The sequence below is a fragment of the Salvia hispanica genome, chromosome 2 (assembly GCF_023119035.1).
Source record: "Salvia hispanica cultivar TCC Black 2014 chromosome 2, UniMelb_Shisp_WGS_1.0, whole genome shotgun sequence".
NCBI classification, from domain to species: Eukaryota; Viridiplantae; Streptophyta; class Magnoliopsida; order Lamiales; family Lamiaceae; genus Salvia; species Salvia hispanica.
The window spans coordinates 28,546,143-28,568,153 of record NC_062966.1 but is presented as its reverse complement, the minus strand read 5'-3'; the positions used below and the strand labels follow the sequence as shown (position 1 = coordinate 28,568,153).

The 22,011-nt window shown below is 36.7% G+C and overlaps 4 protein-coding genes across 6 annotated transcripts in view; 1 reads left to right on the top strand and 3 right to left on the bottom strand.

Annotated features, from left to right (window-relative positions):
• Positions 1-1,089: 1,089 nt before the first annotated feature.
• LOC125207415 (GRAS family protein RAM1-like) lies at positions 1,090-2,536 on the top strand. The gene has a single exon (XM_048106744.1). The coding sequence runs from the start codon at positions 1,146-1,148 to the stop codon at positions 2,502-2,504; it is 1,359 nt and encodes a 452-aa protein (XP_047962701.1). The 5' UTR covers positions 1,090-1,145; the 3' UTR covers positions 2,505-2,536.
• Positions 2,537-2,614: 78 nt separating this feature from the next.
• LOC125207414 (phospholipase ABHD3-like) lies at positions 2,615-7,779 on the bottom strand. 3 transcript variants are annotated; one of them, XM_048106742.1, is made up of 14 exons: positions 7,336-7,758; positions 6,956-7,045; positions 6,566-6,627; positions 5,920-6,020; positions 5,375-5,464; positions 5,043-5,165; positions 4,892-4,969; positions 4,543-4,628; positions 4,283-4,331; positions 3,987-4,043; positions 3,739-3,869; positions 3,577-3,660; positions 3,355-3,424; positions 2,615-3,154 (listed from the first exon to the last, which is right to left on the bottom strand). In XM_048106742.1, exons 1-14 carry the CDS (start codon positions 7,593-7,595, stop codon positions 2,735-2,737), a joined length of 1,701 nt encoding a protein of 566 aa, XP_047962699.1. In that variant the 5' UTR covers positions 7,596-7,758; the 3' UTR covers positions 2,615-2,734. The 3 variants fall into 3 exon arrangements, 2 of the variants coding, with proteins under 2 accessions (XP_047962699.1, XP_047962700.1); XR_007173957.1 differs by having other exon boundaries at positions 3,020-3,154; positions 3,248-3,424; positions 7,336-7,779; XM_048106743.1 differs by lacking the exon at positions 3,577-3,660 and having other exon boundaries at positions 7,336-7,761.
• A 953-nt stretch (positions 7,780-8,732) lies between these two features.
• LOC125208220 (sucrose transport protein-like) lies at positions 8,733-11,830 on the bottom strand. The gene is made up of 4 exons (XM_048107799.1): positions 11,345-11,830; positions 9,874-10,708; positions 9,186-9,229; positions 8,733-9,104 (listed from the first exon to the last, which is right to left on the bottom strand). The coding sequence occupies exons 1-4, from the start codon at positions 11,810-11,812 to the stop codon at positions 8,931-8,933; spliced, it is 1,521 nt and encodes a 506-aa protein (XP_047963756.1). The 5' UTR covers positions 11,813-11,830; the 3' UTR covers positions 8,733-8,930.
• Positions 11,831-19,760: 7,930 nt separating this feature from the next.
• LOC125206707 (benzyl alcohol O-benzoyltransferase-like) overlaps positions 19,761-22,011 on the bottom strand; it is a 4,830-nt gene continuing 2,579 nt past the window's right edge. The window contains exon 2 of the mRNA XM_048105946.1: positions 19,761-20,673. Coding sequence (XP_047961903.1) covers positions 19,761-20,673 — 913 coding nt within the window. The remainder of the gene's footprint in view (positions 20,674-22,011) is intronic.

The following is a 22,011-nucleotide window of genomic DNA, read 5'->3' as shown; positions in this document are numbered from 1 at the left end:
AGTATCAAAACAACAGTATACAAATAGTATGTTACATAGTTTAGTCCATGTTGTTATTATTATTTTTTATCCATTTAGTTTGCTTCCAATATATATTAAAAATTATTGTTGATGCCGTTCATTTTACGTATATATTACATAAAAATCAAATCTCAATTTACACAAATTTTCTATAACTTCAAAAAAATGAATAAAAGATCAAATCGATTCTTGAGTTTTATGTAATTTGTACAATTAATATCATGAATATTAAACAATAACATTTCCCACAGTATAATGCTCACATTAACTAGGTAATATAATAATTTTCTATATATACCCCACACTTATTGTAGGATCGGACACAGTGAAGAAAGTCGTCGCTAACAATGGATGACAGACAACGAACAGAGTGAACTCTAACCGAAGTCATATTTGATGTAACTTATAGATAGTCGGCGGTAAAGTCGATCGACTCGAGTTCAACCCCACCTAAATCCGCCACATTGTGGGCCCCCCAAAACTGGCATCTATATGCATGGAAAAAACAGTAGCTATATCAAAAACGCATAAAAAAAGGTCCATTTGATATCCATTATAGTCAAACAGAGAATACCAAACTCTGTAGCACTTTCCAACCTCTTTTTGTTGTCTTCTGACAACTACTCTTTTCTCGACGGAAAGTCAAATAAACTTGCATAAAAATGACATAGAATCTAGAAGGTTTTTTTAGTTTTTATCAATTCTTTTAGGAAAGAAAGAATCTCGAAGTTGGAACATGAGATTTTGTACAAATTGGACAAAGTCTCGAAGCCGACGGTTAGTATATTTAGATGCTTCAATTTTTCTTTATTTTTTATTTGTCGACAGCAAATATATACATGTCATTTCTTGACTTATCCGAACTGCCCCAACACAACAAAATACCATTTTGGTAAAATTAAACAAATAAATGAATAAAATGCAATCCAATTCTTGACCTTGAACGTTGAAATTTAAGCCCAAAAAGATATTCTTTTTCTTTCTCCATCACCATACGTATGAGTATTGAACTAATTCAAATTTGAAGTTAAATCATCTTGTCTATATTCTCCCATGAAATTCCCCTCCCTTTCCTACTTTTATTCCTTCTCTCTCTAAAAAACCAACCTCTCTCTTTCTTTCTCATGTTGGAGATGGATATCATGGACCAAGAGGACTTCTTGACCCTCAAACTCTCCCAAACCCCGGGCCACGACCGCGAGGGAAAGAGGAAAAGGACTATAATCCCGAGTTTGCCTTATGAAATCCCCGAGGAGGGCAAGATCTTCGACCTCCTCCAAACGAGGGAGGCAATGCTAAAGACGGATCACAACAAGAGATCAAACGGAGGCGAAGGCCTCCATTTGATCCACTCGCTCCTCGTCGCCGCCGCCTCCGTGAACGAAAACCACGCCGCCTCGGCCCTCGAGAATCTCGCTCAACTCTACCGTTCCGTCTCCTTGAGAGGCGACTCCGTCCAAAGAGTTGCGGCCTACTTCGCCGACGCCCTCCTCGCCCACCTCCTCACCCGGAAATCGCCCTTCTACGATGCCATCATGAAGGGCCCCTCGCCCGAGGAGGAGTTCCTGGCATTCACGTCCCTCTACAAGGTCTCGCCGTTCTACCAATTTGCTCACTTCACGGCCAACCAAGCCATCATCGAAGCATTCGAGAGAGAGGGCGGTAGGGCTCTCCACGTGCTCGATTTCGACGTCTCCTACGGCTTCCAATGGCCCTCCCTCATGCAGTCCCTATCAGAAAACGCCACCCCAACAAACAAGATCTCTCTAAAGCTCACTGCCTTTGGTAGGAACATGGAACAGATTCAAGAAACTGAATCAAGATTGGTCAGTTTCGCAAAAGGCTTCCCCAACCTCGTTTTCGAGTTCCATGGCCTTGTTCGAGGATCCAAGAATGCGAAGGTGAGGACGAGGAAGAACGAGACAATCGCTATCAACTTAGTATTCCATCTGACTTCACTCAAAACCCTCTCCAAAATCACCGAAACTCTATCCTACGTCTACTCTCTTAACCCCTCGATCATCGTTCTAGTTGAGCACGAAGGCAAGTGCACCAGCAACAAGTTCTTGCCTAGATTCATGGAGTCTCTGCATCAATTCGCAGCCATTTTCGATTCACTAGATGACTGCCTTCCATTAGAGAGCGGTGAGAGGCTGAGCATTGAGAGAGATCATCTAGGGAGGGAGATCAGGAGTGTTATAAACTACGATAGAGACGACAGCGAGAGCTGTCCAAGGTTCGAGAAGATGGAGACGTGGAATGGGAGGATGGAGAGAAGGGGGTTTGTGGGAGTTGAGCAGAGCTGCAGGGCTGTGATGCAGGCAAAGTTGCTGCTGAAAATCAGAAGCCATTGTTGCCCTGTAAAATATGATGGAGAAAATGGTGGTTTTAGAGTTTTTGAAAGAGAGAATGGCAAAGCAATCTCCCTAGGATGGCAAGATAGGATTCTTATTACAGCCTCATCTTGGTGTAATGGTGTATGATAGATTCTTGTATGAAATGAAATTCTTTAGTTCTTTTCTTTTTCTGTTTTTTTAGTGTAAAGTTTCTTCAAATATGAAAGACATGAAGCCAAAACCATAAACATAACAAATGAAGAGAACTTTCCTTTAAACTTATTTAACTATAAAGAGCCTAAGTTTCATATTTCAAAAAGTTTTAAATGGAGATCACATTTTACTTGTTAAAGACGCGGCACAACGGCTGTGTCCGATCATTTCGATCCTCTTCCTGGTAAGCTTTTCATCAATTTCTTTCGGTGGAGATAACGTAGCGCAGCCCCAGCCAGGGGCCAAGATGACATGATGGCTATGTAAGCAAGCAGCCAGATCGACTTGTTACTTTGACGCGAAAGTTGGTGCAAGCATCTCTGAATGATCCCTGAGCCCTTCGAACCACCATCATCTTCAGAGGATTGAGCATCATTGGTAGCAAAATGGGATTTCCTTCCACTAGAGACGTGGTTGTCGGTGACTGGAACTGTTTGATCAGTCTGACTGTGATTTTCAGGCGTCTCCTCGCCATCTATGTGCTCGTTGCCCATTGCAGCCACCATTCCATCAGTCAGGTTGAGATAGGGACCTTGATCGATCGAAGTTTGCATAAGAGGAGAATGAGGCCCGGCACTTTCCGCCTGCAATCATGAGAACATATTAGGGGGATTGATTACTGACATCATAAGATTGATATTTTATGTTTGAGAGATCAGATGATCAATAAAGCTCACAACTTGCTCGGGTTATCGAAGCATGTGGTTGATTAGACGACGTTATTTTCTTATCACCAAAAGTAAACACCAGAGATAGCTATTAGATGGACGAAAAGACCGTGCACCTTGTTCTGTTTGTGCATGTATGGACTCGAGAGTAGAACTCCGAGAAATTCATTAACGGCTCTCACCCACCTGTGGAAAGAAGAAGAATTTTATGCAAAACACTGCACTAATGAACAAGACGATGTTCTTGTAGCTATTTTATGATTCTCTCAATTAGTATATGCAGTAACTCAGAAGCTATAAATAACTCGACCAGAAAATAAATTGTTAGAATGAAGTACCATAGGCGAGATACAGTTATGCCTTCAAAGAACGCGAGATGTCCACCGTGCAGAGATGTAGCTAAGACTACGTTTTTATTTGCTCTACCATAATAAAACATCTTAGCACTATAAACGGTAGAAAGGAAGTCAGCAATTATGGAAAAATATAAGCAACTCTACCGGCATTCGTCCCAAGGAATGGCTTCTTTGGTGCAGACTGGATCATCCAATGCACTTATGCAGAGCAACGGAACTGAAACTTGTCCAATAAAAGCAGAACCGCTACATCGTCTATAGAATGTATCCACAGTCTTGAGCAAACATAAAAAAGTTCCAATACGTTAGTTAGGTAGAATTTATGCCGAGTTTGAAGGAACGGAGTAAATTTGAAAAGCTCCAAATATTCAGAAACGGGGAACAAGAGGTACCTCGTATTTACCAACTAGGCAGGTGGCATGGGTATCAAAATCCCGAACAGTTCGTGACTACATATAATAAAGGTATCATCGGCAAATGAAAACGCTAAATAACACTAAATTACTTCAATGTAAAACTGTTCGAACAAAAGTAGTTCAACATTATTACGTAAGATTCTAGCATCAAGCCTCAATTAACATTCATTAAGATCCTAGCTTGAGAACGATACAGTTACTTATTTTCGTATGATTATTACAAAAATATGACGTGTACAGTTCACAAATAGGCAAGAATGTGGAAGACTAACCTTTATTATACCATCCCAATTAGCAAGGCGAGTATAACGAGTTTCATGTCTGCATAATGCAAGCAAACATACTTGAGTTAGTTAAGAGAATAACAGTCCTCGACATATAAAGAAAAACCTACCCATGATGGAAAACAAATAGATGTAAGAGTATGGAAGCCGTCCATATTTCAATTTTTAAGTCCATCAATTTTGGCATTCCCAAATTATTCAATTGCCTATATTAGTAAAGAATTATGTAAGAAGGCAATGCAACATACAGCTGCGCATAGCCTTGAAGACCAATAGTAAGAGCTCTGTCATATAACTTTTGAATAGGCCTTCGAGATATAAACCTGGAACTGATCTGAAATGTAGAAAATGGAAAAAAAAATTGGAATATGAAACTAAATAACCAAAACAAAATGTTAACACCAGGAAAAAGAGTCTGTTATTAGGATATAGTTCGAAAAATATTATATACGCAGATTTTGAGCTCACTCAGCAAAGTTGATAGAGTTTTCGCGTAAAATCACAATAATTTGTCTGATCAGAGTACTCTCAGGCCAAGTCTAATTGCCGTTAAATAAACATTTTTAGTTCAAATACACGTAGTTCAGATCAACTGACCAAGAGATCCCAGGGAGAGCAAACTGCTGCAGCACCTGCAATCGGAACATTTTCTCCGTCCTCTCCAAGATATTTTACCTTAGTTCAAAGGGCATGCTCGATCAACATTGTCATTCCATTGTAAGCATGAAGACATAAGGCAGAACTCTACCAGAATGTTTGCACCGATACTTGTTCCCACTACAAACAACGGAGCCGCAGAATATTCTTTATGTAAGTGGTTTATAACTTCACGTACATCTTCAGTCCAACCAGCATTATAAAAGCAATCACTCTGTTAAGTTACGAATTAATATCAGTCGGTATACAATGATTGAGAGCAAATGTACAGTGATGGATTTTCCAAAGATGAAATATGCCCATGTCTAAATTAAAACATGCTATCACTTTAACATAATAAAAACAAATGCTCGAGAAATTAAGTGCAATTGAAAAGTCATTCTTCTGCTTATTTTGCTGACTTCTTCCATCCTTAGTACTTACAGTAATTGAAACGCCACCCAGTCCTCGATGATTGCTGACAACCACATTCAATCCATTTTTTGCAGTACCAAAGACGATATGTTTCATGTACTGCAGCCATAGAGGAGTAGCTAATTACACATAAAAATTGTAGAGAAAAACAACTCTTTACCAATTCATAATGTCCCAATCTATCATATGAATACCCAGTTGATGTCAAAAGATATCAATGTTCTGGATAGCATGTACACACTGCAATGATCAAGCTAAAGCTCGATTTTCCCCTTAAAATATCATCTTGAACTTCTGTTGATAGATTCAGGTTCAACTTAAAGGCAAACATGACACAAATTAACCAAAAACAAGTGTGGTATGGCTATGCGATACATTTTCTTTTGCTGTGTATTGGAGTTCATTTCACATTTTTTTAAGATTCATACTCACATATCAAAGACAGAGACAGAGGCAATACTTCAAATAACTGATTTTATACAATAAAAAGAAAATTAGATGATTAATAGGATGCATGACTCTTGTAAACTGCGGAAACAAAACTGTTGGCTTACAGGAGAAGCCGAATCACTTGTTAGTCCAGGAATTATAATAACAATAGGAGTTGCGTCGTCCTTTGCAAGGACATTATCATTTTGAACAGCTACGCCAGAAACTGCCACAAAAGCAAGGAAAATATCAAAAAGGACGAACAGAATTCGACAACGAAAATGAAGAAACAAGACACTTATCCAAAACATACCAACAAGCCAAAAGTTTTGAAACATTCCAAGAAAAAGAAACTTGCATTTCATGCGCTACAAATAGATAGTTCTTCTCCATCATCTAATAGTTATAGTATTTTACATTGTTTATTCATAGCCTTACTCAGAAGATGATGCTTGAGAGAAAAATTTCATAACCAAAGGTCCAACGCAGGATGCAGTAATTAAATTCCATAGAGGTAACTAACTAAAAGCCAAAACTCCCAAAAACCAAAATGGGTTTAGATTAAATAGCAATCCAATTCAAGGAGACATAGTAATTGAACATGGAACATGTAATGATAGAACTATTCATATAAAAGTTTTATATGCCATTTAGTTTTTTGGATATCCACAAAATTCATCGTGACGTTCTTACAGTAAACTATTGTGTGTGCCATGTTTTGCTACGTGCCTCAGCCAATTTCACTTAATCACTTCGGTGTGATATCTTTACCATCAGAATGCAACAGCCAATCGAGAGCAAAAGTTCCACCGTCAGATGCATGAAACATCTGCCTGAAGATACACAGAAAAATCAGGTGAATAAAAATAACACATCTATGTACAATATCAACAAACCAAAAATCCCTAATCCACTAATTATATTTAATCTTTGAAGAAGTAACAGATGATTTCACAGCTCTGTTTTTCCAGCAAGGAATGCAACTGGAACAAAATGGACTGTTCAAAAATAACAATTTATCTCAAGAAATCCGAATTCCACCGATCATACATATATTACTTTGAACATGACAATTCTCCACATAGTCAAGCATAACTTCGCATGAACTTATAAAAGTGAATGGCTGAAAACATTTTACAATCGACATTACAAGAACCTCACCTTCTATATGTGAACACCGGAGGCCTCCCAAAGAAGTTCAGAAAAGATGTTTGGATATGCGGGCTCGAGAGCCACGGTGTAGCCAAGTACCTATTGTAGCACAAAGAGAAATTATACGGCAGATAATTAGCTAAAAAAAACAACCTAAATCAAGCACTCCCTCCATCCCGATTCCCAAGTCAATTGAGTCGTGTTCCTTTTTGGAATGTCCCGAGCTAAATAGATCATTTCCCTTTTTGGCAAAACTCAACCTTTTTAATCCCTCTTACTTTATGCTACCTTCAATTATCTAGTTTATCAAAATAAGCATAGTTTGAGGCTCTCAAATATCACTACAAAATCATAAATTTGATGTGAACATACAATTTCTTCGACACTACCTCCCGTGAAGCGTCGGGCACTTCGACACAACCCCATGATAAATCTCCGAGCTCGAATTGTACGTCAAAGAAATGGGGGCCCCACGAAATCCAGTGAGAAAATCGTGAAAAAAATGGAATTCCAAGAAATTGTACAAGAAGACAATGATAGAGAAAAGGGCCGCCGCCAAATAATGCGACAGGGGAATCGCGATGGCCGACTTGAGAAGCAGCTCGTAAGCAGCAGCTGGACTTTCCAGAATTGCGTCGGAGCAATCCATGGAGCTGACAAAAGCTACGATTTTTAATCAAACAAAAGCGAATTCTATAAAATTGGGGAAGTGGGTCGGATTTATTTTGCTGAATTTGAGATTTTATGTCGCGTTTTTGTTCTCTGCGTTGCGACGGTGAGTGTTGACGGTGTGAGATTGGTAATAAACATGAGGTCTTGGTGCGGTGGCTTTGTCTACAGTAGTTTACAATTGCAACTTGGGGAATAAAAGGTTACGTATACAAATTATTTGATTTGATGATTTTTCGAACTGATTATAATTATATGAAAATTAAGTTTTTAATGTTAAAATGTGTACATTATATTATTATAATACTACGTTTTTGTTTTTATAATTTTATGCACAAAAGTGAAACAAATAACCATACTCTAGTACTGTTATTTGTTATGTTACGTAACATATCTTCACAAAAATTAATTTACAATTTTACAGGGAGTACTAATAAACCAGCTTTTTTCATTATAGTCGTATTATTATGGATACCTATTAATCTTCTTTTTTTTTCCTTGGGTTGTAGTAGTAATTATTTAGTTTAGCCTATCCTGAAAAAATGATGATTGATGTTGAGTTGAATTAAGTGAGTAATTTTCACGAATGAAAATTAGATAAGTTTAAGGATCATTTTTATTGCTTTCAGATTTTTTCTTTCTTTATTACATAAACGTTATGAAAAACATATTCATATATTAATTAATTTATAACGTATTTTAGTTCAGAAAAAGAAATGGAATGTTAGCAATTACTTGGCATAATTTTGTTTACAGAAATTTACTCAATTTTAATATGTACTGTACTGTACTACTTAAATGTTTAATATTTTGGTCGAACACAAGGGGAGACATAAAGTAAATTTGGATCTAATATTGAAGATATCGATTCTCATAGAGTTATTTGAGACTGAGCCATAAAATAAATTTGGATCTAATATTTTGGTCGAACACTAGGTAAACCATAACTAATAATGAAAATGACTACTATAATTTAAATATTTTAGATTCTAATATAGCCATTTAAGGCAGAATGTAATTATGTAAACCATGATAATTAAAAGAAATTGACTCAATATTGTTGATAAAACTAAAGAGAGACATAATTTAAAGATAAATTAAGACACCAAGATTTAATAATAGGCATCCGCATCACATACAATCACCTTCATCACTGATAATAGAAAAAAAAATGTTAAATCACAACAACTACACTTAGCGTGTACAAAATAATCCGGACCAAAAAAATTAATTTGGGCAAAAAAATTTAAAAATCCCAATTTAATTTGAAGGTGAATGATGATTGATAAGGATCATAAGATGCTGAATTTGGTAGCTAGTGACCCCCTCCGCCACTCAAATTTGTCAAGGCACCGGTAGGCGGCGACGGGAGCAGCGTAAAGGCCAAAATACCGCTCACGACTGCGGACACTGCTCCGACGATGAATGCCGGTATGTTTCCGCCGCCAAAGAGGGCATCCCATGGACCACTCAAAACAGAAACAAACATCTGCATACATGGATGAACAAAAACTATTAATGAAAACAACTTGGTAATCAACATATATTTATAATTAATTTCATTAGTTACCTGTGGAATAACAATTGCAAGGTTTAGAAGTCCAAGTGATAGACCTGCAAAAGAATTTGATTTGATTAGATATATATGTAGTTTAAAAAAAATGGGATGGCATTGTAAATCAATAAAATAAAAGAAAATTTATTACCAAGCTGGAAATAATAGAAGTGTAAACATACACCAATATACCCTTCAGGGAAATTTTTTTGAAAAATAATTCAAATCAAGTAATCTTGTAATTGGATTACTGTTACACCGTTACACGAAATTGAATCAGAATACATATCTTTATATCGTGTAACGTTATTATATTTAAAAATATAATGATGTTACAACAGCTACGATCTCTATATTTTATTCATACAAGTATTATTTTTATTTAGTACATGTCATTATCTACATATCCATTCTCTCAATCTAAATGACATATTTTGTGTTTAGGGTATACAATAGAATGGTTTCACTAGTAAATGTAATTTTTTTTGCAATGCACCAAGATAGAAAAAATGATTTTGTTGCACAAATGCATGACTATATATTTTTCATGAAAAATTATTTTTAGAAGAATTAAAATCGCGTGATTGTGTATCAGTACATATTAACCTAATACACAATCACGCGATTTTAAATCACTTAACAATATAAAATGCACCATCATACGATAATAAATTACGACCATGCGCATCGTTAGAGTGCATACCTTGTCCGGACCCGGAATCGCTAGAGAAAATCGAAGCCAGAGCGAAAGGGATACTGAAAGTGACCGCCAGAGGGATTCCAAGGAACCCGAAGATCGCCAAAGCCCCAATCTTAACCCCAGCCTCCGGCTTCAGTAGCACGCCATCGGGCCCATGATGGCGAGCGCCCTGGGCGGACTTGGTCACGACCACAGTCATGGCCAAGCCAATTGCAAGGAGAAAATTAGCCCCACCCCAAATCTTCTTAACCCCAACGTACCCCTTAGACAAAAACTGCACCCCGAGCGAGGCGAACGCCAGCACGACCGAGTTGATCATCAGCCCCAACGCGCCAGCATGGACGCCCTGATCGTAGAGCGTGCCCACACCTACTGTGCCGCCGTAGACCTCTTTCCCCATCCAATCGGTGTCGAAGAGGAGGAAAGGGAACCAGGCGACCCAATTGAATGCGGTGACGAGCATCACGATCCACATTGGCCGGGGGAGCCCCTTCAGCGAGCTGAATAGCTCCCCGAACACGGGGATCTGCTTCTTCTTTGCGGGATCTGGGGCTGCTGCGGGTTGGTGGGGGGATTCGGTGACAAAGAGGAGGGCGAGGACGGTGGTGGTAAGGAGGAGGCAGATGGCGATGATGAAGCAGGTTTTGAGATTGGCGCAGTAGTCTTCGCAGGCGGTGGTTTTGGAGAAGGGGAGGATTTTGTAGAGATGAGTGTAGGAGCCGGCGGCGTAGCCGAGGACGTTTCCGACTGCCATGAAGAAGGAGAAGAGCGCGTTTGCGGTGCTCATCCTCCGCGCTTCTCCGCCCGAGAGATCCGCTAGCAAAGCCCTGCACGGCCCCTGCGTGTGTTCCAAAATTGAAATTTCAGTTACAAAACTCTGAGGCTCCGTTAGTTACACAGAATTGGAATTGAATTGAAATTTAAATTCTTTGGAGAATCCTATGTTTGGTAAAATGAAGAATTGATATGAAATTGAATTAACATATTTGGTAAATATACACACACTACATATTCACATATTTCACACACTACATATACTACACACACTTCACATTCACATATTTCACACACTACACACTAGCTGTGAAATATGCGTAGTGTGTGAAATGTGTGTTGTGGATATATAGTGACATTTTATGATTATTTGGATTTTGGAATTATGAAATGTGTGTTGTGGATATATAGTGAAATTTTATGATATGAAATTCAAATTGTGAAATTGGAATAATTGAATTGCAATTCAATTCTAAATCCAATATTTTTGTAATGTCCAAAAGTGGATTTGGAATTGGAACTCCAATTCCAATTTCAAGCCCTCAATTCCATGGTACCAAACGCACCCTAATTTTGAAAAATTGGAGCAAATTGGCTCTAATTCCAAATCCACTGCCTTATATTCCGTGGTATCAAACGCATCCTATTTTTGAAAAATTGGGAGAAATTGGGGAATTCGATTGCGGAATTCAAAATTCACCTGCAACATGTTGTTAGCGACGTCGAGGATCCAGAATCCGACGACGAACACGGCGGTGGCCCGGGGCTTCGGAGCCTTCCCGAGTGGGTCGCCGCTCGCGACCCCGATGTCCGCCGCAAATCCGATCAGAAAAACCGCGACGGCGACGAGCGCCGCTCCGGCGGCGATAAAAGGTCGGCGCCGCCCGAATCGAGATCTGCAGTGGTCGCTGTAGTAGCCGGCGATCGGCTGGACGAGGAGGCCGGAGATCGGGCCGCAGAGCCACACGAACGCGGCCCAAGTGTGGGGCACTCCGAGGAGCTGAACGTAAGGGGTCAAGAGGGAGAGCTGTAGGGCCCACCCGAATTGGACTCCGGCCGCTATCGCCGCCACCGCGATGATCACTCGGATCGGCGCCTTTCCCTGCTGCGGCGGCGACTGCTGAATCTCCAGCGAAGACGGGCCGGCGCCGTCGATTTGAGTCGCCATTTTCTGCTGTTTCTCTCTCTAGATTGTGTTTTCTCTCTCTATGTTTATGTATGCATGCAGAGTGAGCTCTGATGGGAGTGAAACGGAATTGTGATTTGGGGTTTTATAACTGATTTTGGCGGATAACGACATATTGGAAAATGGATAAAGAATTAAATTTAATTAAATGTGAAATCTATTTACGGTTAAAAAGAGAATACTTGTGGATAAGCTGGAATTAAAGACAGCATCTGATGACTGTTACAAATCTTGTCATTTGCTTAGTAAATTGGAATTAGGAATTTCTTACTTATTAATCCCTCCGTCCCGAATAATTCAGGTCAAAGTCATTTTGACCGGGTACGAGTTTTAAGAATTGTAATGAAAAGTAGATTGAAAAAGTTAGTAGAATGTGGGTCTGACCTTTATATATTAGTTTTATAATAAAATGTTAGTAGGAATGAGTTAGTGGAATATGAGGTCCACTACCAAAAATGGTAAAAATGAAGTAAAACAAATTATGTGGGACGGACCGAAATGGAAAACTGAGACGAATTATCTGGGACGGAGGGAGTATACTTTTGGATGAAATTGAATGCTATCCATATTGACAGTTTACTTTCTTATTTTTCCCTCTTGGCCGTATCCATTTATTAATTTTTATGTGCATTTTCCACTTTTATCCATTCCATAAAAATATATGTATTTCATTTTATTAAAAGTTATCAATTTATTATCAATATACATATATCGATTTATTTACGACTTATGCTATTATTATACACTACTAATAATATGGGTCATACTATCCATTAACATTATTTTAACTATACTTCTCTTTCTCTCTCTTACTTTACTAATTTTCTTTTAATTTCTGTAACATATCAATTGTCTATATTTTTATGGAACGGAGGAAGGAATATTAAATAATCTTGATTGCTTTTAATAAATAAATTTTTACATACTGTGTATGAATGCCCAAGAGTTTATCCTAATCCAGAAATCATTATGAGTAATTAAGGATTGTACAGTATACATGATTTGGATTGGATGAGATAAATGATGGAGATAGAGCGGGAATGGAATGTAATTAAGATAATATTGTTGTTATTTAGTAATAGGAAGTTTATAATGGTAGTACTCTTTCCCTTCACAATTTAATGGGTAATTTTGACTCAGGCACGGTTTTGCGCAATTGCTTAACTTTATAAAAATAAATAAACGGAAGGTGGAATATGAGACTATTTTTAGTATGTAAATGTAAAAATTAATGCAGCGAGTCCGCATACTAAAAATAAAAAAAGTAAATAAATCTTTAAATTATGGATAGTCTCAAATAACAAAATGGTTCTTGAAATGGAGGAATCATTTAAAAAACCATTTTGTTTGAATTTTTCGTGATTTATAGAATCATTTAATTATTTCACTTTTAGTATGTAGACTCATATTAAGCCAACGTTTTTACACTGACAATCTAATATAAAACTATTTTAATTGGATCCCATATATTCCACTTACTTTTTTCTTTAATTTTTTTTTATAAAATCTATAATATTTTAAAACTCTCAAAAAATCTTTAAAATTTAAATGACGAGTGAGGGAGTATGACTTATCACTAGGAGATGAAGTCAGATTTTATTCGAACTTATCCACAATCATCCCTTCTTAGGACCTAATTAAATACTACTCCCTCCTAGACATGCCCACGGTTCGTAAACCGGCAGTTCCAGTTTCGGGAAATGTGGAACCGGAACCGAATCGTGAGGCTATTTCATGGTTCCGGTTTCGGTTCAAAAACCGGCGGTTCCGGTTCCGGATTGGAACCGTCGGTTTTTCGGTTATTTTTTACGGTTTTTCACGGTCCCGAACCACCGGTTTCTGGCGGTTTTTCGCGGTTCCGGCTCGGTTTTACTGTTTTCTGACGGTTTTTCACGGTTCCGGTTTGGAACGTCCGAACCGACGGTTCCGGCACAGTTTCGGTTCGTAAAATTTGAAACCGGAACCGGCCCACGATTCAAAATATGGCAGTTCTGGTTCAAGAAAAAGTCACGGTTCCGGTTCGGAACCGGAACTGGCGGTTACGGTTTCGCGGTTAACCGCCGGAACCGAAAACCTTGGGCATCTCTACTCCCTCCGTCCCACTTTAGGAGTCCCGGTTGAGTTCGGCACGAGTTTTAAGAAATGTAAAGGAAAGTGGGTGAAAAAAGATATTGGAATGTAGGTCCTACTTTTTTATACTCCCTCCGTCCCACTTAAGATGACACGTTTTCCTTTTTAGTTTGTCCCAACTAAGATGACACATTTCCTTTTTTGGTAACTTTCTCTCTCCAATTAATACACTCAACCACTTTTTCTCACTCCTATTAAAATATTCATCTTTCTTTATCTCTCTACTTTAATACTTACACCCACCTTCTTTCTCTCCAATTAAACACTTAAACCAATAACTCCTAAAATCCCGTGCCGGCTAAGCAATTTGTCATCTTAGCCAGGACGGAGGGTGTATTAGTTTTATACTCCCTCCGTCCCGCTTAAGATGTTACGTTTTCCTTTTTAGTTTGTCCCAACTAAGATGACACATTTCATTTTTTGGTAACTTTCTCCTCCAATTAATATACTCAACCACTTTTTCTCACTTCTATTAAAATATCCATCTTTCTTTATATCTCTACTTTAATACTTACATCCACCTTATCTCTCTCCAATTAAACACTTTAACCAATAACTCCTAAAATCCCGTGCCGGCTAAGCAATGTGTCATCTTAGACGGGACGGAGGGAGAAATAAAATGTGAGTGGAAAAAGGTTAGTGGAATGTAGGGCCTAATACCATTTATGAAATATTCCAACTGAGACTCCTAAAGTGGGACACCCCAAAACGGTAAATCGGGACTTCTAAAATGGATGGAGGGAATAGTATTTTGCAAATCAGAAAACAGTAAATCACTCGATATTATTATTCCATAAAAAAAGAAAACAATATAATGGATATATGTCCAAATAAAGAAACGGGCAAGTAATTAAAAACCTGGTAGTATAACATTCAACATTAATTAATTTTTGGATTATTTTTTTCTTATAAATTTGGTTCATGCATGAAGATATTGTTTCTTTCCCGGCCTCTGGGATGCCATCTTCGGCTATAAACCTACCGGCCTTTGGGATGCCATCTTCAGCTATAAACCTACCGGCCTTTGTCACCGGAGCGATGTACGTCCATCGTCTTGAGTGGCATTTTGGCCCCGACCATGCTCTCGTTGTCGTCGGCCTAGACGTCAGCCTTGGCAAAACAAGAGTTTGAGTACCTAACTAGTTTATCATCTCACCATCATATGTATTCACCTTCAAATTTTAATTAGCCCTCTTTAATTAATTTGGTCTTTTCAATTTCTGAGCCAAATTAATAGGAATGTATTCATTTGTACACGCTAAGCATTATTAAATTAATTTTACAGGATTCATTTGAGGTTGTTGAGACATTTAGAAGTGATTAGTCAAATAGTAGTATAAAAAATGTGAAGTCAAAGTAAACGAATTTAAATATCGAGTCAATCACTCTTTGATGAATGAGATCGGATAAACTTATTTTCTTTCAATGTGGTAAGTTGAGAATATGAAGGTGTAGAGGGAGAATGAGGGGTTTTATGAGATACACAAAATTAGAAATTTTTATAGAGAAATTAGGGGAGATTTCCCAAAATAAGTATAAATGTTTAGTCGACAATTACAATTGAACATATCTTCTAATATCAACAAAAAGCAATTTGCTCAAATGTAAACTAACGCATGAAAAGAACCACACACATTAATGTGTATTTTTATTCTTCAGTTATATTTGTTCTAATTTATTAAATTGTTACAAAATTCAAGATTGCTATATTGTTACTTTATTATTAAGGGATAATTATTATTTATATCAAAACATTTAATTGGCTTCGAGTCAATTACATAACTTGTAAATCCGATGAATTAAACCATAACTTATACTTCCTCATTTTATGTAGTAAAGACATTTCTTTCTAGCATGAAGATTAAAAGGTGTGTAATGTGTTAAATAAAAAGATAATATAGTAGAAGAGAGGAAAAAATAGAGATGATAAAGTAAGAGACGTGAAAAAGTAAAACTAAGAAAAATGTGTTACTTTTTCTAAAAAAAATAATTTTATTACTATGAATTGCCCAAAATGAAAAAATGACTATACTACTAAACAGACAAAAGGAAATAGTAACATTTATAATTGTTCAATTCAAATTATTTTGCGCTGATTTAGTAGGACAATTATGATTTAAAGCACAACTCTTTTTTCCAAATTAAAGCAGAGGTGGACAGTGCAATCGACCTAGACGCATCAGTATACCTAAAATCTAAAATATATTAATGTCACGCTATTAAATTGCGTCACACAATCGCCAAAAAATAAATCATAGGATCTAATTGTGAATATTAATTCAAATCCTATCTATACAATATATAAATGGGAAGTTTTGGATGTATTTATGTAAATCAATTATAATTCAAATGTAATTATTTTAAATTTTACATTAAATTAAATATATATAATTTAAAAGCCAAAACATGTGATTTAGTGGAGTGAGTGGGAGGTTGTGATTAAATGGAGTGAAACGGTTTTAAAATGGGACTCTCTCATATTATTACATAGGCTATAAATATGTGATACGGAGTATTTGGTAGCAACAAATTCAATCATACACTCAGATAGTATATTTTTATGCAGAATGGAGAATTGGTGTTTTTATTCTTACTATTGGAAGAAGCTTCATATTATATGAGCATATGACGATTCTTCGCATTAATCGGTGATTTGCATCATTTAAAAAATATGTGTTTCAACCTTAATCTCTTCAACAAAGATTAAGGGAAGAAGAAGTAAGGAGAAACAAATAACGTGAAGTGAAGGGAGTCTGCAACGACAATGGCTAGGTTAGAATTCTAAAAATAAAAATATTTTTTGTCCTTTCATCGAATGCATGTGGTGTGAATTGTTCGATTGTGTATATTCACGGGTTTCATCTTATGCTTTGCTCTACCGATGATCGTTTTAATACATATTCATTATTGATTTTGTGCATTGCAAATTGATTTTGTTCCTTATTTTATTGTAGTTTTGGGTGAGGTGGGCGGCTTTAAAGATGACAAATGAGTTATTTTACCTATGATAACTGTTGAAGAGTGACGAATTATGAATGATTGAAGGTTTTAGTTTAAAATGAGGAGATTGATTTTAATTTTAAAGTTAATGTAGTTTATAAAGAAGTTTTAAAAATGATGAGTAATCATCCATTGTATTTAATTCTTTATTGTGAAAGATTTATCTTTCTACTCCATGATTCCATGATTTAATGTTTAAACATTATATTATGCGAAATAAAGTTAAAATAATTATTTTTTAATAAAATTTAAGTATGCAGTGATATTTTTTTCTCATAAAAAATAATTAATAATAGAATTAATCATATTTTTACTAATAAAATTAAATTATAATATTTTTTAATTAATGAAAATAATTAAAAATTAATATTTTAAAAATATATTAATCTGTGCAATAGCACAGGCATGATACTAGTTAGTTTATAATGTAAAACATATTAATTCTCTTTAATATCAACATCAGCTAAAAATTCGTAATTTTATTGAGAAACACAACAATTTAATTACAATATCTGTGGAAAAACAGAAGGATCAGCTAAGCCATTTTATAAAACATTTGCTGCTACACCAATAATCTCTTCCTCCTGTCACACACTTCGCTGAATTCAACATTCATTTCAACTTCCCCACAACTCTCCAACCTTTTGAACATCATATTGCCGCCGGTAAAAAGCCAAAGCACCACCACCTCTGCCTCTCTCTCGCCCCCCTTCCAATCTACGTTCTCCCCGCCGATAACTTCCTCCAGTCCACCACCACCTCTCGAATCACCTGCAATTCGTCTCGCCGATTCGATCTCCACCAAATAGCAGCCGCTCGCCCCACCACCCGCCTGAACTGGTTGCTCAGATTTTTCTTCCGGCACCCTTCATCACACCGAGAATCCCCGTGGAATCCTCCGTAGTCACCTGAGAGGCTCGCCCTCCTCGCCTCCACCAACGACGACTTCTTCCGATCCCCAATCTATCACAACCCTTAAGTTTTGGTCTGCTCTCTAGAAGTTGGACGCTTGGACTGCAACTTCCCTCCCCGCCGCAGGTGCACCGCCGGGTTTAGAGAGATTTGTGGGGAAGATATCAAAATGAAGTTGAATTCAGCAAGAGATTTGTGAGGAAGATGCATAGAGTTGTAAGGGAAGATGAAATGAAAGTGAGTGACCGATGAAGAGATGCCACGCAGGATTTAATTTATTTTTTATTTTTTTAAAGAATGTTCACATGTCAATTTATTACTCCCTCCGTCCCGCTTTAGGAGTCCCCCAAACTACACTATATGGGTTAAATGTATGTAACCTCGACGTAGTGTTGGGATTACCTTGGTTGGAAAGTCTTGGACCAGTCTTGACGGATTATCGGACCGTGAATTCTTGTTCAAATGCCCAAATGCGGTTGATCAATTTTAGGCGTACCGCTTTAGGAGTTTCGGTTGAGATAAATTAATAAAAAATACCTACAAAGTGTTAAAAGTGGGTTCCAACATCCACTACAACTAATAAAAAAGTGTTAAAAGTGGGTCTCAACATCCACTACAACATTTATTTATTACACATTCAAACACTTTTTTCTTAAAACATGTGCACAACTCAACCGGGACTCCTAAAGCGGGACGGAGGGAGTATTAGTGCAGCAGCAAATGTTTTATAAAATGACTTAGCTTATCCCTTCCGGATAACAAGACACTACTATGTTATTTTTCAAAAATATATTAACATAATACAATATTTTCTTGCTCTCGTAACTATAAAAGAATAGATTCACTCTACGGCTCTCTTAAATGAGGATTCTTAGGGTGGGGAGCACTAGGGTGTCCCTTATTTAGAATCACAACGTATATCCAATCTGGTGCTGCCATGTGGCACAAAATATGCAATATTTTAAACACAAAAATGCAATCTAGTTATATATGCATTTCTGCGGATTGCATTTAGTTGTAGGTAAATTGCATTTTATAGTGCTGAGTTTTGCATTTTCACATAAATTGCATTTTATATTGTTAAGTTTTGCATTTTCACATATATAAATGCAATCCGTCTATATATAAAATGCAAATTAAACAGTCAATATCTAAAATGCAAAACTCAACAATAAAAAATGCAATCTGCATATAACAAAAATGCAATCTGCCGATATTCATTTATAGCTTCTACAAATATATATTGCATTTTAGTTTTTACAATATTACATTTTTTGTGACACATAGCAGCACCAGATTGGATCTAAGTTGTAACTTTAAAATTAGTTGTTATACTAGTACGTCCATTCTTAGGGTATCTAAGCCCTATATAAATAATTTTAATGTCATTTAAGTATCTCAGGTCAGGGTTTCTCCAATAAAATCCCATCACAACTTTTGTCGCCAATTAAAGATATGTTTTCACTCGGTAATAGTTTTAAGAAATTGGTTAATTCTACGAAGGAAATGGTGAAAATATAATTAGAAAGAATATGGAACATTTTTATATACAAATTTTATAGTAGAATGTGGAGCCATTTTTATATATACCTATAAATTTTATGTAAAATAGAGGAAAATGTGAATGTGTCGTTAAATGGTGAACAATCTGAAACGACAAAACGTAGTGTCAGGTGTTGGCAGATGGAGGGAGTATTACATATTGAAAGATTACTCTTTTATGATTTGGAAAAGAACCGACACTTATAAATTATAATTACGCTCAACTCATTATGATGATTCAACTACAAATTATTAGATAAAATAACCTAACCGACTCAGATATAACTTGTAAGGCGCTTGGGGCCGAGACACGGGCCATGTCGAGGACGCTTGAGCTGTTGGAGTATCACAAAGACGAAGGTGTTGGAGCGGTAGTCATCATCACTCGAAGATGTTTCTCGAAGACTTTCATGGATTTGAGGGGTAGGCTAACCGGAACCGCAAAACCATCCTTATAGCCACAGTACCAAGCTACTTGTATATTAACGGTCGGCCACAAAATTCCTTTAGACATCCCACCGTACGCCGCTGTGCCCCACCCAACGTCCATTTGCTTTAAATTTACGTGCATCATATTCGACACCATGTAAGTGTTCGTCTCCGTCAAATTAGGGCGATCTCGCATCACCATCAGACTCGCCACGGATCTCAGGTACTCATAAGTTGTAGCTTCACGTTTCGCCTTCGTCACCAACTCCACCGCGTAGTGCAGTGGATTCTTTGACAACTCAGCAGCAGTTGTCACTGCCACCGGCAATGCTAAAACGTTGCCATAGTACCCCACCGGAAGCGGTGGCTTTATTTGCTTCCGGTTATCCATAATGCCTATGAATCTAATCTCTTCGTCAGGTTCGGGAGAGAGAGCGATTGTCTGGCAGCGCCACGTGCAGCCTGCCACGATGTCGAATTTGGAGCAGCGCTGGAGATGCGGCGGCAGGCTGCGGCGCAGGGCGGAGATTTCGGCCGAGCCGAAAAGGAAGGAGCGTTCCACCATCTGATCTAGCGGGACGTGGGGTCCGCCATTTGTACCAGATGCGACGTCATATTCGCGATGTGCGAACGACACGCACGGCGACTGGGTAGCGCTGAGAAGATGTCGGTCCCAAACTGGTCTAATAGAAGGGGCCGTCGCTCCGCGAGCAAGTTCGCCCACGGCGGACATAAATTGGAAAAGGCCGATACCGTCGTTCATGGTGTGATTGAAACAGTTGGAAAATATAAATCCACCACATTTTAGTCTTGTAACCTGCAAATTCAATTGTTTGTATTTAATCAACGACAATTACGATGATAGAACGGCAACTTTCGACCTAAAATCAATTGGTGATAAGAGGAGTAGCAACATTCTCCTCCCTATCAAAATGATACTCTCTCCGTCCCACGATACTAGTCACATTTATTGTGGACACGAGTTTTAAGAAATGTAAAGAATAATATATTGGAAAAGTTGGTGGAATATGAGATCCACTTTTTTTATAGTGATTTTATAATAAAAGGTGACTGAAGTGAGTTAGTGGAATGTGGGACCTACTTAATACTCCCTCCGCCCTCCATTAATTGTCCACTTTGGTCCTGACACACATTTTAAGAAATGTAAAGGAAAGTAGGTTAAAAAAGTTAGTGGAATATGAGTCTCACTTTTATTTATTGGTTTACAATAAAATGTGAGTGAAATAAATTAGGAATAATGATAAATTAACAAAAATTGTATATACAAAATTGGACATTTTAGATATTTTCCATTCACAATAGTTTATACATTACATATTTACCCTTTTATAACTATTTAGGAAGATTGCACGTTTAGGAAAGATATTCATTCTTTCATAAAGCTACGTAATTATAGATAAATCAAAACTAAAAAGTTGAATTTATCACATTCTTCACCGTACGTTTTTATAAATAATGGGTAAGTATTTGAAGAATATTAAATTTCTTTATTTTCCCGACACTCAAATACCATATGCAATAAAATCTAATGAATACATTAACATGTAAAATGTTACTAGTAGTTATACTAAAAAAAGTCACATAATGTATTTAAAGTTTTAGACTTTAGTATTGTCATCCACCTAATTGAAAATTATTATTACAATTAATCAGTAATAAAAAATAAACTAAAATAATTAATATTTATTCAAAACAAACTATTTCATTGTGTAATAAAAATTACATAAATTATAAAAACAACTATTTGTAAATATACTTAATTAATTAGTACGATTATCATCCAACTAATTAAATATCATTACGTCGAATTCTTTGAGTATTGTATATCCTTACTCGAAAATTATGAAATGAATATAAAACAGTAAAAAGTAAATATTAACTAACAAATACTAACAGTCATTCGTATCCTACTATTTTAATACTCTTATTAGTAAATCGTAAAATTGTAAAATTGTAATTTACAAAACAACCACATGTATATTTACCTAATTTCCTATTATTTCCATCAAACTAGTTAATGATCATTAAATTGATTTTTTTGTATATTCAATATCTTAGACTCAAAACCATAAAAAATTAACAAAAATTACATTAAAATAATAAAAATAAATAATAATCATTCGCATTCAACTATAATAATTATAATA